Consider the following 20,439-nt stretch of genomic DNA (forward strand, 5'->3'; position numbering starts at 1 on the left):
ATATTTATGGTGGGTATTACAAAATTATCAAGATATCTAACAAAGATAACTCACATTATGTTTTCACTTAATAGACAAAGATTAAAATCATATTTACTCCTAGTCTGATGATTGAAACCCCAGTGTTTCTGATCGATTTTATTTTTAATTTAAGCAGTAATTTTGGAATTAATTTTTATTTTATTTCATTTTATAGAACTTATTTTATATTCACATAAAAATAGTTAAACAAAAATGTTTCCAAATATTTTAAATAATAATATCTTATTTTTAATTAAACGATGTAATTTTTCGCCCATTTTAATCTCAATTCGCTACTTGCTCCCATGAGTCATAGGTAAAGTTTGTTTAGGAGTAAATTGTTGACATCGATTAGTACCGACTATAAACATCCTGGGTTAACCGATAATAGTATAAAAGGTCCGGTTTCAGAAATATGTTTCCTGGTAAAATTTGTCAATCTTCATTTCTTAATGTTGATTTAATTGCGTACAATCCAAACTCATTATAATTTCATTAATACAAATAAGGCTAATATTGACGAAACTGTACTGATAAGAGGGTTTTTCGAATTCGATGGTAGTGCGCGACGGGTTTGCTAATCAACTTTTAAGTGGTTTTCAGATATTTATATAATAAGTATGGAACTGAACACCAACCAGTATTTAAATACGAATTCTTGATAAAATTTGTCTTTATGTATCACGAGAAGTCTTAAGTAGTATTACTCATTTTATTCATTACGTTTTCTATCATTATGTGGCGTCCGTGGGATAATAATAATGTGGCTTCTTCTAGTGTTCCGGTAAAGAAGAAACATTTACCTGTAGATGTAAAGCAAATTGTAAAATCTATATACAGTACCTTACTTAAAAGAGGACTTGACACAACTTCCGCTACGAGTGAAATATGCGATTTGACGAAAATACCTCTGATCACAATAAAAAGAATTACATCAAATCAGAGGAGACATGGTTTGACACGCATTCAAAGCGACCTAAAGGATTTGCCGATTCCTCCGGTAAATATACGACAAAAGCTCCGTCAAATAAAGGGAAAAAATAACGATTTTACATGCTGGATCAGAAAATGGTTGGGTTTCAAATACCCTGTGACTTTCTGCAAAGAATATTAAAGACTCCTGCGTCGACTACCATGAAGATACAACGACAGAACATTTTGAAGAATGGTTCAAAAATAATCTTATGCCAAACATTCCTCAGAATAGCGTGATGGTAATGGGCAATGCAAGCTATCACAGTCGCCAACTAAGTAAGGCTCCAAACTCCAAAATATGTATTTTAAAGAATGTTACACCAAACAAGAGCTTTTAGAAGTTTTAAAGGCATTTTCTATAAAAAAAAGTATATGTTTTAATTTTAGAATTAAAGTCGTTGGAATCTTTAATGTAATAAGAATTTTTATTTGTGACATTAGAAATAATGTTTTTTAAGCACTTTACAAGATTCTCGAAGGCGATTGAATGCAGGAAACGATAGGACGTAGAGGAACACTCTTCTTGTATGTTTTAGGTAAAGCATAAATCTTTGGTAGAATAGCATTATGTAGCTCAAGTGATTTTGCTGTATTTGGTGATATATAACCATTTTTGTCCCATCTGAGAGAAATACTGATCACAATAAGATCATTATTTCTTTTTTGGAAAATATTGGTGGGATCATTTTTAAATTTATGATATATGGTTTCGTCTTTTAAAACATCAATTATTTTATTGTTGTAATCATTAGATTCCATAACGATTTTGTTGGTTTTATCAGGTTTTAATACAATTATGTATAATCTTTTTTTAATTTTAGTTTTTTAGTATTTTTTGATTTCTAGATCGCTGCAGTCCATTTGCCCAAAAATATTTGTTAAAAATCTAGGCCTAACCAAACTTTACATTGACAATGTAAAACCATAGTTGTGACGAATTCAATATTTTTAATGGGTACAATCAGACTTACGAGATACTACACTTACGAGATAAACGAACAATGGGAAACACTAAAAAACTGCCTCCTCGCTCCATGCAAAGAGATATTAAAAGAACCGACACGAAAGAAAGACAATTGGATGACCGACGAGATACTCGGCATGATGGAACAACGAAGACAAGCCAAGAACAAAGACAGTCACAATTACAAAATCATTAACAACGAAATCAGAAAAAAGATAAGAGAGACAAAACAAACTTACTATGAGGAAAAATGTAAAGAGATAGAGGATCTTCAGAACAAATACGACCTATTCAACATACATAAAAAGGTTAAAAAAATGGCAGGACTGCAAAAAAGAAACCACAACACAACTCTTTTAGATAAAAATGGAAATACTATGATAACGACTGACGAAAAACTAAAACGATGGGAAGAGTATATGGAAGAGCTCTTCGACGACGAAAGAGGAAACCCACAAGACTTTTCCTTTGAGGACAGAGAAACAAGTGCAGAAATTACAAAGGAAGAAATAATGTATGCACTAAAGAACACCAGAAACGGAAAAAGCCCGGGGCCAGATCAACTGCCTATTGATATCATTAAAATAATAGAAAATGAGTACATTGATGTCCTCTTAAAGCTTTTTAATAAAATTTATCAATCGGGTGACATACCCAACGAATGGTTGACCTCAACATTCATTTGTCTCCCAAAAAAGAAAAATGCTAGAGAATGCAACGACCACCGTACCATAAGCCTGATGTCTCATACACTTAAATTGTTTTTAAAGATCATTCATAAACGCATTTACAAAACACTTGATATGGATATTGAAGAAACTCAATTTGGATTCCGTAATGGCGTAGGTACCCGTGAAGCTCTATTTGCATTCAACGTACTAATCCAGAGATGCTTGGATGTGAACCAAGATATGTAAGTCTGTTTCATAGACTACAACAAAGCTTTCGACAAAGTCCGCCACAAAGAGCTAATGGACATCCTCAAAGCAAAACAAATACAACACAATGACCTTCGAATTATAACAAATCTATATTATAAACAGCAAGCACACGTACGCATTAATGAACACACATCAGAAGAGTTCGAAGTTAAAAGAGGAGTGCGACAGGGGTGTGTATTGTCACCACTACTATTCAATGCATACTCTGAAGAAATTATGAAAAGAGCCCTTGAGGGAGAAACAGCAGGAATCAAGGTCAATGGAACACCAATTAACAACATTAGATATGCGGACGATACTATCATAATAACAGACAACCTCCGAGACCTCCAAAAGCTAATGAACAAGATAGTTGAGTATGGAGAGGAATATGGATTATCAATAAACACCAAGAAAACCAAATTTATGAGGATATCAAAAACCCAAAATAATGGTGAAAGCCTGACAATTAACGGTAGTGCTTTAGAACAAGTTGAAAACTACCACTATCTTGGCACAATAATTAATCACACAAACGATTACTCCAAAGAAATCAAAGTTCGAATAGAGAAAGTACGTACAAACTTCAATAAAATGAGAAAGGTACTTTGTGCAAGAGAACTAAAATTGGACTTAAGAGTTAGGCTGGCAAGGTGCTATATTTTCTCGACTCTGCTTTATGGGATAGAAGCATGGACACTTAACGCGTCGACTGCTAAAAAGTTGGAAGCATTTGAAATGTGGGTGTATAGAAGAATCCTGAAGATATCATGGACCGAGCATGTAACAAACAACGAAGTTATGAGAAGAATCAACAAAAGAATGGAAGTATTGGAAACCATCAAGACACGGAAGCTGCAATACCTGGGGCATGTTATGCGTAATGAGAGATACAACCTACTTCAATTGATTATACAAGGGAAAATCCAGGGCAAGAGAAGTGTAGGAAGAAGAAGAATCTCATGGTTGCGTAACTTGAGGGAATTGTACGGATGCACATCAATTGAACTATTCAGAGCAGCAGCATCTAAGATCAGAATAGCCATGATGATTGCCAACCTCCGTCGCGGAGATGGCACGTGAAGAAGAAGACAATCAGACGATCTCAGCGGCTGACTTTAACAAAGCGGCTTAGATCCAGCAGACAAAAAATTCTAAACGCATTTGTCTCGTCATTTCATTTTATGTTTGACTTTTCGAGAAATCTAACCTCAATATTTTCATAAATGCTTATATAAATAAATATACTCGTTCGGTACCAAACTGTACTTTCATTATTCCATTGTAAATTTATTTTTTAGATCTATCGAAGTTTTTAATTAAAAATTATTAAAAAAATAAAATTATTATTGCGTACCACGCATGCCCAAGCTACCGCTGAGTTCATCCCGCGGAAATAAAGTAGGTTTAGTAAATTTAACAGCGGCTGAGCTTCCAGCGGTTCGCGCTGTATACATATGAACGCTACCGCTTAGTCAGCTGTCCAGCCGCTGAGGTCGGCTTAACGCACCCAATATTAGTTTAAGATGTATCTTAAGAACAAAGAGTATACTTGTTTATTAAATATTAAACAAACATAAATATTTACCTGGTCGTCCTTTTTTAGGTTCGGGTTTGTTATCTGATATTATAATTGGCATTTTCATAATATCCGGTTCCGTTAAACTTGGTGGTATGGAGGTATTATTAATTATCCTTATGGTTGGTGTAATTGCAGGTATAATCAAGGGAGGGAGAGTATTTATATACATAGGATTGGTCACACAGGATGTTACTGAAGCCACACTTGTCTTGTTTGTAATAATGTAACTGTCTAAGGGATTATCGTATGTAACGATCGGCTAAAAAAATTATATTATTAGATTGTTTAAAAAAATGAAAAATAATCATTTTTTATTTATGCAAAAAATATACGAACAGAAATATGTAAACTTCAACTAATTTGCCAATATTTTATAAGTATTTTGTCTTGTACCGAACATGCCTATTTCGACGTAGCCCATATAACGGTTGCATCTCGAGACGACGATGATTTGTGTTCGGGAACCTTCCGGATGTATCGACCGAGACGGAGATGCACGCGCTAATGCAAGTGAATAGAGGTGGACTATTCCAGAATATTCTAGTACATAATAACTTGTATATATAAGTAGCGCTGATATTATCGTGCTGTAAACTTATAAATAAATATATTTATATAAATTAGAACCGCTCGTTTTATTTAAAAACGCTACAGTCTTTTCGATTTTATCGAATGGACATTTCGATTTATGGTCTATTCGATTTTTTTTCGTTTATCCTTTGCACATGATTTAATAATTTGATTAAAATAATAGGCTGTAAATTATTTTTATATAGTCGATTTACTGAGCTTGGGAATATTTTGACAGAGTCCTTGTCGGAAACACATGACATAAAAATGTCTATTATACACTCATGGACAAAAATATCGAATATTCTGAAATTTTCAAATTTTTGTTTTTACAAAATAAATTCTGGTCAAGCAAGTCGTTTATTGTAAAATAGAGTTTATTTTAATAATGTTTAATGAACAATTTTAAGTTTTATTGGCGAGGAAATTGTGAAAAAAATAAATGTTTAATATTATGTAAATAAGGTTATTTTACTCTAAACTTAAATGATAATTTGAATTGCTTAAATAACTGATTTAAACTGAAAGAAGTGCATGATCAATAACGAGTATTTCCCATTCTAGCTCTTATTGCTGCTTGTATCTTTCTCAGCATGCTTGCAAGTAAATTTTCGACATATCCTTGGGAAATTGCATTCCTTTCATCCTGTGCAGCAAGCCGAAGCTTGCTGAATCATGATTCAGCATTAACATGAATCTTTCGTATCCTATGTAACCAACATATGACAAAACATGATCTTGCAGGATGTTTTAAACGTAAGAATCACCAGCCATCCGTCCAATCACTTCCACAAGTGCGGTACGTACATCCCAACTAATACCTTCCCAAAGAATTATGCCATCAACTCCAAAACTAACAGTCTAGGCGAGACTGCAGCTGGCGAATCGTTCTCCCACTCTTCTGTAGACGTAGTTTTGACCATCTGGCTTCCATAATAGGATTCTGGTCTCATCAGTGAAAAGAACGTTTTCCCAGTTGTCGATATTCCATTGAATATGTGTTCTTGCAAATTCCAAACGACGAGCTTTATGATTTTGGAGAAGACGTGGAGCTTTATCGGGGCGTCAGGGCTTTAAGTTTGCTTCTTTTCATCTTCGTCTAACTGTTTATGAACTCACATTAACTTGTCTAACATTTAATAGCTCATTTCTGAGGTACATTGTTGTCAATGAACGATTTCGTGTAGAATTAAGAACCAAAAAACGGTCATCAATTGCGGTTGTGCACCTTGGGCGTCCTTGACCAGGCCTTCGTACAAAATTTCCTGTTTCGCGGTACCTTTTTAGAGTATTTGAAACTATAGATTCAGTTCTGCTGAGACGTCGTGCGATACCTTTTTGTGCATATCCTTCCTCGTACACAATTACAATATGTGCTACTTAGACTTCATCGCAGTGCGGAATTGGTGGGATACTTGTTTTTAAACTTAGTTAAATAAAAACAATATTTAATTTAACTTAAAAATAAATTAAAAATAACCGAATTAGTATGATTGTTCCTTTACGTGAAGAAGGATTGTTATGACAAAATGTACGAATGACACTAGCCACTAAATAAACGTCAAAATAAACATCAAAATATTTCAAACCAGTTGAGTACATCAGCCTACTATATAAGTATTATCAGTAATCTAAAATTATTTTGAAATAATAGTGACTACAAAAAAAAATTGGAAAATTCCAAAATATTCGATATTTTTGTCCATGAGTGTAGTAAAAGTCACAGTTAAAATGCAGTGTTGGTTTTACGGCGCACAACGATGCCGCTCATGTCGGTACAGTGGTAGGTGTGTGGTAGTTTGGCGATAGACTGAGAAATCAGGACCTTAAGCGCTTCGTTTAAAAAATCTTTACTCATTAATTTAACTGAATTAAAGAAGAGAATCAACAAAAAAAAACAAATTAATTCTATAAAAAAAGGTCTGTATACATAAACTATCTAATACCTCGTAAATACTTATATGTAAATACAAAAATAAGTAGTTTACCCTATGACACGAAAAATATATATACTTAAAATACACAAGATCATAACTGAAATGTACTGTACGTACAGTACTAACAAAAGAAATAAGCAATAAATCTGAGATATTTCTCGTTAATTAATACTAATCGCAATCCATATCTAAATCGTTCTCATCCTCTGAATCATCTCCTATATTAATTATCACCAGTTCATTATGTTCCTACAATTTGTCCACCGCAAATATTTTTTCTTATACTTTCTTGACGTGGTTCACATAATTATGCCACCGCTCTTTAGATACACGCTAGTAAGCTTCTTTTATCAACCGTTCTACCGTTTTTTCTTTAAAACGACTTTGTTTGAACCATTTCAATGGGGTTCAGCTCGCAACGGTAAGGCGGCAGTTTCAAAATCTTAACGCCATATTTTTTCGCAATTGTTTCAATTTTGTACGTCGTACTCGTCTCGAACTGCGGCCGCAGTATCCAGTAATTCACTTTTTACGTAATCTTCCTCAAAAAAATATTCTTTTCGATTAGCCAATTCTTGATTTGCCTTTTGTTTTACAATATTTTCGGGAAATCAAATTTGCGGGAGTGGTATGCCGCGTTATCCAAAACGACAACGTTATCTTTGTCTTTCGGCATGTTTGGAATTAACTTCTTCTCAAACCATTCTTCATATAGATCCCTGTCCATTTTATCGTGGTAATCAGCGGTTCCCTTCTTCGCCAAGAAAGTTAATTAGGCCAATGCCACAAAACCAGTTTCGCTTCCAGCATGAAGAAGAACAAACCAGAGGACCTCTTGGGTTGGAACTTTCAGTCCAGTAGAGGGTACTTTTATGAAGGCATCTCGTGGATTCTTGATCGTTGTGTCACTACATTCCTTTTTGACTGAAGCATCGACGTTAGTCCAAGACTCATCGGTATAAACAAGGTTTACATTATTGTAGGGGAAAGGATGAGGTAGCTGGTTCGATGATTTAAAAGTAAATATTTGAAAAATTATAGTCCCTCCTTCCTACATTTGGTAGATAAAAAATAAATAAAACCTCGAAGGACCAGCGACCAGTAGGTCACAAAATTGCGGATTAGTAATAATATAGTGGATAGTAAAGTTAAAAGTAGAATAATTAAAATAAGAATTAAGCTAGAAATATTTTTATTGTATTATTTACATGAATAAATAGTAGTATCGGGATTGCCAACAAATCACCCTTTTTAATAATAATAAAAACATACTTAAATGTTCATATAAAATGTTCTTAAACCGCACAACTGTTTATATTAATTGTTCTTAAAACTAAATACATGCGATTTATAGAACAAGAAAGTTTATAGTTTGTTGAATATCCGGCAACCCTGTAATTTGTCGGACCGACATTTATGTAATGTTGGCACACAAACTGTCGATTTTCTTCTGTATGAAAGAATAATTTCAGGTACTTACATATTAGATGCACATACACTTAATTTACTATAGTTAACTATTTAATAAAATAAGTTACACTTGAAAACTGCTTCTATTTAAGAAGCGTGAAAAGAACTATTACTTGCTTCTATTTGAGAAGCTGCAAAAGTAAGTTTGACTTGCGTGCTTCTATTTGAGAAGGCAAAGACGAAGTATTAAGGGTAGTTGGGTTTGAATATTTTGAATCTGAAGAACTGACAGGCGCAGAAGATACAATGCAGCAGAAAGAAGGCATGTCATGCTGATTGAATGTCTTTAAATTAGTGAGATATATTAGTGAGAATAACAATTATTATTAGAATTATTATTATAGAAGAACAAACTATTGTAGAAAATATAATTAATTTACTACAATTATTCTTCTTCCTTAATGTTTTAATTTGTCTGAGGTACTTGTGTCTCCAGGATATATATGGTAAAAAGCTAGTAGGTTCTCATCATCCTTCACTCTGTTCATTATGCTGTCGACGGTTGGTGGTATGTTTTCCAAAAAAAAATCATGGACAATTTTCCTTATTCGAGATTTCACTCCCTCATCGTAAGTATTCTCACGTGAATTGGGCTGGAAACTGTTTTTCTTCCTTTTTTGTACCGGTTTCAGTTCATCTTACCTCTTCGAGGATACCATAAATTTTGCGAACACTCACACCGCACATTTTCGAAATTTTTTCCACAGTAATAGTCAAGTTGTCACCATTTTTTAAGTTCAGATGATAGTTCAATACATTTAACACCACACGTTTTACTTGCACACTAAAAGTCCCCTGTTTGAAATTCACGACAGATACTGGCCACGACTCCATGATGTAGGTACTTTCATCCGCTTGCAAAAATGAAATAGAACTGAGGTTTCATAGTTTTTGCCAACAAGTTTTTGGTCTAATGGCCAGTACTCAAATCTACACAGAGACATGTTTGCTTTGCGTGGACAATGCGGCTGCTCCATGCCAAAACACAGTAACTGACATAAAATTCGAAACTGCGTTGTTTGCATGTATGTACCGTTCGCGTCATAAAAAACTGGTACAACTCTTATAACCAAAAACCGTGTTTTTTAAGTTGTGTACGTTGGTCTTGTCACATGTGTCATTCTAATTTCTAGGGCACTGTTGCCAGTTCAACGAAAATATTATATGAAACCACCTAAAAGCAGGGTTGTGCGACAGACCGCCAGTTTTGAGTATACTAAAAACTAAAACATTCTCTATCAGTCAGTCACATTTATTTAAACATGCATCCTAAAAAATTCTCCTATTACTATTGTAATTTTCCATAATCTCAATTAAGTACCCATACATTGATTTGTGTTTTATTATAATTTATAAAAATATTTCAATTCAAAAATAATGATAGATAATCAATCTAGACATAACTTTAAATTATTATAATAAAACATTACAGTGAGATATTGGATTGTAACTGTCACGTTTTGAAAAGCGTTTTTTCGTCCCGGATATTTTATAGTTTATAATAAGTAGGAGAAAGTATAATGTTAGTTTTTCACATTTATTGTTCTTGTAATAAATAATAATTTAATTTTGGTAGTCTGTTACTAAACTTATTGACACAAAATACAACTCGTGTTCGGTAGGTAACTGAAGTATAAAATTACAGTATATGCATTCCAATGTTCCCTGTGCGAATACCCTAGGTTTAAAAATCCTTCAAACATTTTGGATATTAGCTCAACCCTATCTCTGGTTATTAAATTTATTAGATACGGTTTTTTGTTGTTAATGATAAAAATAATACCTATCTAAAAAGTTTGTACATTTTTGAACGTTATTTTTTATATATTTAGATTTTGTGGAATTTCGTTACCTGTGATGGCAACAACGAATTGATTCACGGACCATTGTGTCCAGTCTGAACACAGGTTTACATTGGGAAAAAAAGTGTACCAGTTTTATATGACGGGAAGTGTACATACTGTGTTATTGCGCATTTTTAGAGCCGACATATGCAGTATTATCTTGACTGGTTTTGAAGATATGGCTTACTCAAAACACAGTATCTACACTGCTAGTTCCATTTTCCCATGTCAAAACACAGTAAGTGGTTTATTTCGAAACACAGTAAATACCAGTTGCTATGTTTTGGCATCTGCAATGTTAATCATTAGGTTTATGCAAATACACAGTATCTACAACAGCAGCAGCTGCGCAGTGAGGTCACACGATGATAGTGTCAACAATGTGGGGGTACGAGTTTCATTTCAGTATCTCGTAGCTTGCAACTAGAGACGTTTGGTGTGTTTTTGAAAGTTTATTGTTTATATTGCGCTATTTAGTATGACATCCCGTGGAAAAGCATTAGTGGCTATGTGTATAGACAAAACGTAAGTATATTTTCTTGCACTGACTAAATTAAGAAGAAGTGTTCTTAGTAATAACCTCGTTTATTTCTGTGACAATTTGTTGGCTGTGGCTATCACTCCGTCATGTAGGTAGTTCCTTACGCTTGCTAATTCAAAACTAAACATTTTTTACAGTAAGCCACAGTGCGAGTCTGTAGTAAAGCGATAAAATTTGAAGTGTTTTTAGTAGTAATAGGGTTGTAGTTTTTACACAACTTTTTTTCAAGCGCTGAAGATGTAGTGGGCAATGATGCTGAGATGACTGAAGATTCCGTTAGCGTAACCAATTTTAGTGACGATAGTATTATTGATCCTGATTTTACAATAAGTGATGTTCATCATAATAAACAAAAACAAAGTATCACTAGCACGAACAGTTCAAGCAATTCTGATTTTGAAGAAAACAGTTTCTACAACAGAAGAAAATCACACATTTTTGTAAAAGGCGAAACCCGTAAGTTTTTTTTTTGCCCAAAGACAATAAGAGTATCTCTGTTTGCCGTAAGTTTTTGTTAAATACATTAGGCTATTCTACTGATTCTGTGATTACGGAATTGTGTGCCAACATGAAAAAAGACCCTATATTATCTGCTGAAAAGGAAAATAGAGGCACTACTGGTAATTACGCAAGAAAGCGTGAACGAGCTATCATTGTAGATCATATAAATAAATACAAGCCATGTGTCAGTCATTACCGACGATACAATGCACCAAACATTAGGTATTTACCTAGAGAACTAACAATAAAATCTATGTTTGAAGATTTTAAGCGTGAACATCCTGAATACTGTACATTTGAGCTGTACAGACAAACGTTAAAATTAATGCAGGATAGTCTCAGTGTCGATAATCCAAACGTAAGAATATACTCAATGGATTTGCAAAAAGTTATTTTACTTCCTAATATGCCAGCCGTAAAAGACAGCCACTTTTTAAGTCGTCTTGTAGCATTTAATTTGACATTTTGTCCTATAAAACCGAAGTCTTTATGCAAAAGTTATTGTTCTATGTGGCACGAGGGTGTAGGGGGACGTGACCGTCACAATATTGTGGATGCTATTGTTAGAGTTATTGAGGAAGAACGAGATGTAAACGAATTTATTATTTGGACTGATAATTGTACAGGACAAAACAAAAATTGGATCCTGTACACTTCCCTAATCTATTTAGTAAATCAAGAAACCGGACCAGAACAAATAACTTTACGTTATCTTACAAAGGGAGATACTCATATGAGTGCCGATGGACTGCATGGCAACATTGAACGAAAAATCGCAACGATTCGTGATCTCTACGATTATAACGACTTAAAGGCCGCAGTAAGCTCCTCTAGAAGAGGAGTTGTAGTTCTGGATGTAACTGTGTTTCATAAGTGGGAGAAAAAAAAGAGACAAGGTCGAAAAAATGGAAAATGTGAAGACCCTTTAAATGGTTTTCTGCTAACTAATATAGTTGAATTAAGGTTCAAGAAGGGGTCAAAATGCCTTGAATATAAAAATGATTTTGATCGACTACAATACAACTCAGTGGATTTTTTACAAAAAAAATTCATTTATGCAAATAAACCTGAAGTTTTGTCGGAACGTGGTGTATCGACATCGAAAAAAGAAGATATAATAAAAGTTCTGGGACCTTTGATGCCTAAAAATAGATTAGAATTTTGGAATAGCCTAATTACAAACAACACTGCTCCAGACTTAGTCGAAAACAGTGACGCTGTACATATATATGAAAGTATATAGTAGTAATATGATAAACTTGCTTATTCTGTTATTTAAAGGAAGGTTTGTTTTAATTACCAAGAAGTACATATTGTTCATTTTACTCGCATTTTGTAGATTTTAGTTAGAGATTATAAAATACAAGTTTTTGCAATTTGTAAATCTATTACCAGTTCTCAAATACCATTTAATAAATTTTTTATTGGATTGTTTCTTTACTATATTGTGCCTTAATTTTGTAGATGCTGTGATTTAAACTATTTTTCATCTTCTCATTTTCTACGCTAAAACTAAGTATGTGCCAGATCAAAGGTTAAAACTGAAAATAACTACATTTACAATATAGTAAAAACATTATATATTGTCATCAAATTATTACCCAAAAAAAATGAAATATTTTAATTACTTTTGAACGGCGAAACAAAAACGCTAAAATCACTTTTACGGCTTTTTATTCTTTTTTCACATACTGCGTTTTGGCATGGAGCAGCCGAATGGAGATTAAAACTGATTCGCTTCTCCAAATGACTTTATAATGATCTTTATTTTCCAAAGAATGTGTTTACAATGGAAGCTATTGAAAATTGATAAAATATAGATAAGCTATCCACAATAAGTTTTTGATAAATTTTACTTTTTTTAAAGCATTTTTCTTCATGTTATTGTTTAGTTCGACAATGTAACTTTCTTATTTATACATAGATGATTAAATCATGCTTTAGCTGAAACAATAATGATATTCCAGTGCTATGTTTCTTAAATCCGGTTCTGATGCGCCGCTCGGGGCAAACCGGCAACATGGTCGACCGTTTTCCCGCAAGAAATACATTGCCTATCTTACCTGCACTGCATTCTAACTGTGGCTTCTACTATATGTTATACTCATTATTAATAACTGAATTAAACTTGCTGTTGCAGACTGAAAAAAGATGAAGAATAATGAATAATGGAAGTATATATTTATCAATTTTTATTAAAAACTTTCCATTTATAAATACTAATCTAAAAATGAGTGATGAAGTTTTATTTTGTTGCTAAACAACCGCTATAAATAATCGCTCCCCGGGATAAAAAAAAATTAATAAGTTATAAATTATTTGGTCGATCTGTTTGAAATTTAGCACGCTTTAGTAATTTATTAACTGCCATAATTTCGAGTAGTTATATTACATGTCATTATGCAACAAAGTACAGTAAAACCTCGATATAACGGACTACTTGGGGGAACGGTGTGTCCGTTAAAGCCGAAAGTTCGTTATATAGAAATTTGTTTAAAATAAATCAAAACACTTTTTCTTTAATATAATATGTACACTGTATTCAGATATATATAAGAAATACAAAATACAAACAAAATTCTATTTAATTGTCTTTGGACATTCGTCGTGAAGTGACGTTGTTGTTGATATCGACGCGCTTGCTGTCGGTAATCATGTTTTGAAAAAGGAATCAAGTTTCGTTTGCAATTTTGATGTTTGCTGTTTTTTTTTATGATCAACTCTCTAAAATTACGAAAATGCTTAGAATATAGTTGAACTTCGTTATCTGATGAATATAATCAATAAATGCTATTAGAGCGTCGAGATGCGATCTTACCTCTGAAAATTTTATTTTTGGCAGTGTTGTTTTGTCATATTCTTCGCTAACTTCACTTTCATCCTCACTTTTTAGGTTCATAACTTGATCTGCTATTTCACTTTCTGTCCTGATGTTATATCCAGGGTCACCTTCTCTAGCCCAGGGTCACTTTCTTTAGATCTACTTCTAGCCATTGCAAAACATCTTCCTCAGCTACATGTTCTCCTGCATTATTATGTATTGTCCTACAGAAATCAGTAACTTCCAAGCCTTCTATATCTATGCATCTTGGCCATCAAACAAATTCTTCCAACCATGTTTTAATGTTTGTTCTTTCACCTCCTCCCATGCTGCAGAAAAATTAAAAATTGTTGATTTTAAATTGTAAGACCTTAAGTTTTGCAAGCTACGCTGTCCTCTTGGATATTTTCCATTATCTCTATCGTGCAATACAACCATTACTTCGTCTAAAAACTTGCGATGCATGAGTTGATTAAGTGATGTTATATTTTTTGACAAAACCATACAGCTAAAGTACTTCTGAACGTAGAATATTTTCAGAGGGATGAGCAGGAGCGTTGTCTAAAAGTAATAAACATTTCACCTCTGCTGACGGTATTCCCAATTTCCTCTCTTGAAATTTTCTCACTGAAGGTGCAAATTCTTTGAAAAACCAATTTTTGAAAATATTTAGAAATGTGTCCTCTTATGCTAAATTTTATTGAAATTTTTGTAAAATACAGTGGTTAGGGCGGGTTAAGCATGTATTAACAGTACGTTTTTATTTTTTTTTTTTTCTACATTTAACCGCATTTTTTGTCCGTTATATCCGAAGTCCGTTAAATAGAGTCCGTTATATCGAGGTTTTACTGTATTAAAATTTATAAAGTACTACAAAAATAAGAGCTTTTTAAAATTATCTCAATTCTTATAATTATCTAAAATTATCTTAAATATTAATTAATTTAATTTAGAAACTCGCAAATTAAAGAACTTTTTGTGATTTACAACTTTTGTTTAAACCATTTTGTTCTTTATTGTTTAAAACAAATAAAGCAAAATGAGCTGTACGTCTTCACAGATTTGTCATCAGCTTTTTTCAGAGAGAGTAGTCTATAAGAAAGTGCTGCGACATTTTTTTTAGCTCTTCTCTCTATTCGGGTTGCCGAATATAGGCCTCTCCTAATTCTCGCCATTCATCTCTGTTGTTTGTAAGACGTTTCCACATTGGTCCTGCAGTTCTTTTAATATCGTCGCTCCATCGCATTTGCGGTCTTCCTCGTGATCTTTTGGCTTCATGTGAACGCCAATTCCCGATTTCTTTATTCCACCGGCCATCTTTAAGACGTTCGTTATGTCCAGCCCAATTCCATTTCAGTTTAGCTGCCTGTTCGACAGCATCTTTTACTTTTGTTCTATTACGAATGTCTTCATTGGTTTTAAGGTCTTTGAATGAGATACCCAGCATCTGTCGTTCCATAGCTCTCTGACTTTTTCTGATCTTCTCCATGTTTATTTTAGTGAATGTCCAGGTTTGAGCTCCATATGTAAGTACAGGTAGGATACAGGAATTAAACACTTTGGTTCGCAGTCTTTGAGGTATATTTTTATTTTTAAGTACGTATGAGAGTCTTCCGAATGCTGCCCAATCAATGTTTACACGTCTGCTTATTTCGGTAGTCTGATTTTCTTTGCTTACCTTGACATTTTGACCCAGATATGTATATTCATCTACGTGTTCTATCTCTATCCCTTGAATGTTAATCATAGGTTTGTCATCTTTGTTTGACATTAGTTTAGTTTGGATGAAATTCATTTTCAGTCTTTTTTTTAGGGATTCTATGTGCAGCTCCTCAATCATCGTATTCAGTACATTCCACGTGTAGGCTATTAGTATAGTATTATTCATATAAAAATGCGTGCACGTCATTCAAGATTTACGACGTCAGAACCCCACAGCGTTGCCAAAACATCAGAATAATTAGTAAGTGAGGAATTTTTAAAATGTCATCTATTTGTCCAACCTTATATAACACTAAATATGTACACTTAGTTTTAAGACTACTGCAACACACTAAAATACATAAGAAAACATTTTAATACAAAATTATATATTCTAAATTTTAAACTTACCTCTTTTAGGGCTTTAATAGTAAAAACGTCCCGTCATTATTTCTTGTTGGAAATAATCTATCTTATATGAAAGCTTTCTACAGACTATTTATTTGTTTTGGCATAGCACAATCACAATACACAACAATAATTAGTTTTTAAAGCTATTAATCTAAATTTAATATGTATTTATAAATACAATTTATTACACTTTATACTTTTCTGCCACACGCTGAACTGTCAATAAAATTTGAAGTATTCGCGTATCAGTTGCGTACAATTGTCTAATCTATTTAATTAAAATTATTATTTTGTGGAATATTATACTTACAGAGTTATTTCATAAAATTTATATTATTAATAATAACAAATGTTTTTGGTGTAGTGAAAGTACCTACATGTAGTATGTATATTATGTATATGTATACCGCAAGGTTACTACAAACACCCATCTCGATTTTTTGAGTCACGCTAAAGCTCGAGCCCGTGCAAAACATCATACCGAGCGCTAAGAAGTATTCACTTCAATAATTCTAAGATTGTCCGTGAAGTAGTTGCTAGAAATCTCATTGATGATATGCGAATTCTAAAATTACATAATGATACAATACCTCATTTACCATTTGTGGGTTATCTGGTATATTTGTGACAGGATTGTTAGGTGCTAAGATTGGTTGTTCGTTTGAAACTCCTTCTTGTACTACTTTTGTGTTTGTACTAGTATCAGTTGCGTCTTTCTTTTTCGTGCTGTAATAAAAAAATCATTTTAAATTTTAGGGCTTTATTAATCAAAAAAATAATTACCTGATTCCAGAATTAGTTGGTTCGGAAACTTTATGGTTGTTGCTTACACTATTAGTTGTATCTGGAAATTTCAAACTATATTTTAATAAATAAATATAAGGTTGAATGCTCAAATAAATGAACTTTGATCAGATAAAAGGCATATATCGAGCACAGTTTAATTAAATCTTGCCCAAGTACTTTCGATCCCTAGATCATCTTCAGGGGCATTTCGTCAATTGTGGCCTATCCAACAAGAACAAAATGTCATAAACATATAAATGTACATCACACTACACTACAAAAGGACAAACAAACACTTTAAAATTACTTAAGAAAGGTTACATTACTTGCAGAAGCCGGAGACAGAATCTTGAATCCAGAATTCTGTCTCCGGCTTCTGCAAGTAATGTAGCCTTTCTTAAGTAATTTTAAAGTGTTTGTTTGTCCTTTTGTAGTGTAGTGTGATGTACATTTATATGTTTATGACATTTTGTTCTTGTTGGATAGGCCACAATTGACGAAATGCCCCTGAAGATGATCTAGGGATCGAAAGTACTTGGGCAAGATTTAATTAAACTGTGCTCGATATATGCCTTTTATCTGATCAAAGTATATTTTAATACACTATAAACCAAATTTAACTTAAAGATGCAGTAGCAGTAAACAAACCAAGACACGTTATCAACATTATGAGTATTACGAGGAGCACTCCCAAATCACGATTTACAATGTATAAACGTACATAATATCCACCTCATAAACTATATAAATAGACATCGTATACGAAACTCAAGTATTAACAGCATACCATATCATTTAGTAGTCCTTGTACGCGGAAGAACTGATATAACGTAGTTGGACCACTGTTGTTCTAGTGATAATATTTTAGCCAGGGCGTGCATCAGGGAATTATAGTGCTTGAATTCATTCATTTATATTTATAATAAATGTTATCATTTATACTTTATGATCAGAAGAATAACAAAGATAAAATTAAATTAATAAATGTTAGAATGAGGTTTTCCAACAATATAATATGTGAATTCGTTATTGTAATGCATTGAATTAATAAAATTAAATTAAATATGTAAAAATTGAATTAAAATTAAATGTAATATCTAATGGCGGTTTCCCACCAAAATTTTGATTTATTGACTTAAGGAAGGCCTCTGGCTGAGTTTAAAATAAACAACTGATCGAATCCTAACATGCGACATATAAAATGAAAGGGGATGGGATAAAGATAGACAAAACAAACAAGACGACTACCACAACGGCACTACACAGCATCTTCGTTATTAATGGACGTATAGTTACATACGAGATATCATAAGACGCTATGGATGAAAATAGATATACTATAAAACAAATTTTGATTATTGACTCAAGGAAGGCCTCTGGTTGAGTTCAAAATAAACAACTGACTGAATCCTAACATGCGACATAGAAAATGAAAGGGGAGCGGATAACGATTATATTAAGATAGACAAAACAAACAAGATGACTACCAAAACGGCACTACACAGCATCTTCGTTATTAATGGACGTATAGTTACATACAAGATATCATAGGACGCTATGGATGAAAATAGATTTACTATAAGACAAATTTTGATTTATTGAATCAAGGAAGGCCTCTGGCTGAGTTCAAAATAAACAACTGATTGAATGCTAACATTCAGCATAGAAAATGAAAGGTAAGGGGATAAAGATTATATTATGATAGACAAAACAAACAAGACGACTACCAAAACGGCACTACATCCTAACATGCGACATAGCAAATGAAAAGGGACGATATAACGAATCTATCAAGATTCGTTATATCTTGTAATTTAATTGATTTTCTATCTTAACATATTCGTTATATACTTCCATTTCATTTTCTATATCGCGTAATAGGATTTGATCCGTTGATTATTTTGTACTCAGCCAGAAGCCTTCTTAGTCAATAAATCAAAATTTGGCATACGGTTTTGCTTTCGTATTAAATTATTAAAACAGAAGTGCCGCTTCTGGCGGTACTTCTCCAAGTGCAATACCTTATTTTTTTTAATACAAAATTTTCGTTTATAAAAACATTTTCAGTTAAGGTATATCTGTATTCAAATTTACGAAATTTATGTAAAATGGGATTTCAATTTCTGGTAACATTTGTAATCTGGATCCCGTGAGTTTTATTGTTTTTCAAATAAAAACTGAAAACATAATAATAAGTTACTACTTTTGATGCGAACTAACACACAATTTACTTTAAAAAATAAGTGTATTTGATGTTTCGATTTCGATCGCTTAAGTGTCAAAACAACGTTGCAATTACTGCTTTACTATTTTTGTCAAACCATAAGTTTCTTTTTATTTTACAGTAGGGAAGCTAATTTTGAATTTCCTTGAAAATAATACTAACATTGTATATTTTATATTCGTTGTTCATAGTAAACAAATCTTTAATTGTACATACTGTTTTATTAATTTGATAGGAAATAGGACAAATGAAAGCAAAACCGCACGCCTATGGAGTCTTACGTAGCATAGCCTGGTTTTGTTTACTTTTAATGCACGTCGAATTTGAATGAACTGTAGTTTTAAAATTGTAGGTACTATACAGTATTCAAAATAAAGATGCACTGGGAATAAACAGAATCATTCTAACACACGTCCGAAGCTATAGGTGTACGGTTTTGCTTTCCTATTAAATTATTAAAACAAGTTTGAGTTGCTATTAGTTTTAGCAAGATTGGCTTTCAGTCAACTCTTAGGATTTCTACTTTTTGCTTTAATAAGTTTGTTGATAGTTCTATTCACGATCAAGATGAATTATTAGAGACTTTCAATGTGTCGCCAAATAAAGAAATAATGATAGTTTTATCCATAGTAATTAATAAATGACTTTTGTATAAAATATATATCTGATTAAAAAAATATACCTAGTATCTCTTGCAACAGTTCGTCAAAGAGGGGATCTGCTTCAGCAACTTCAACTGCTGATTTAATAGTCTGGTTCAGTTCATCAGCTTCATTTGTTTTCTTTTGTTTTTCCACTACTCTATTAATTGTCTGTGCTATTTTCTCTTGGAATTGAGTATTATCCATTAGGTTCTGTGCCAGCGCCTGTAGAAAATAGATGGAAGACCAATAAATATAAATAAGACACAATAATAAAAGTATGAAATTGTTGTCGAGGACGTATTTTTTATATATTATTGTATAATATATTATATAATTATAATATATATATATATATATATATATATATATATATATATATATATATATATATAATAAAATATATAATATATATATATATATATATATATATATATATATATATATATAATAATAATAAAATATATAATATATATTTATTTAATTTTATATAATTTCATTTAACAGGTTGACTGCTATGAGTGCCACAT

The 20,439-nt window shown here is 32.6% G+C and overlaps 1 protein-coding gene across 2 annotated transcripts in view; it reads right to left on the bottom strand.

Annotated features, from left to right (window-relative positions):
• LOC140443315 (uncharacterized) overlaps window positions 1–20,439 on the bottom strand; it is a 48,525-nt gene that overhangs the window by 9,861 nt on the left and 18,225 nt on the right. The window contains exons 5-8 of one of the 2 annotated variants that reach the window (XM_072534509.1): window positions 19,951–20,134; window positions 17,042–17,102; window positions 16,858–16,984; window positions 4,469–4,721 (exon numbers count right to left, since the gene is read on the bottom strand). In XM_072534509.1, the coding sequence (XP_072390610.1) occupies window positions 4,469–4,721; window positions 16,858–16,984; window positions 17,042–17,102; window positions 19,951–20,134 (625 nt within the window). Of the gene's footprint in view, window positions 1–4,468; window positions 4,722–16,848; window positions 16,985–17,041; window positions 17,103–19,950; window positions 20,135–20,439 lie in introns of both variants that reach the window. The other variant, XM_072534508.1, reaches the window with a different exon arrangement.

The sequence above is a fragment of the Diabrotica undecimpunctata genome, chromosome 6 (assembly GCF_040954645.1).
Source record: "Diabrotica undecimpunctata isolate CICGRU chromosome 6, icDiaUnde3, whole genome shotgun sequence".
NCBI classification, from domain to species: Eukaryota; Metazoa; Arthropoda; class Insecta; order Coleoptera; family Chrysomelidae; genus Diabrotica; species Diabrotica undecimpunctata.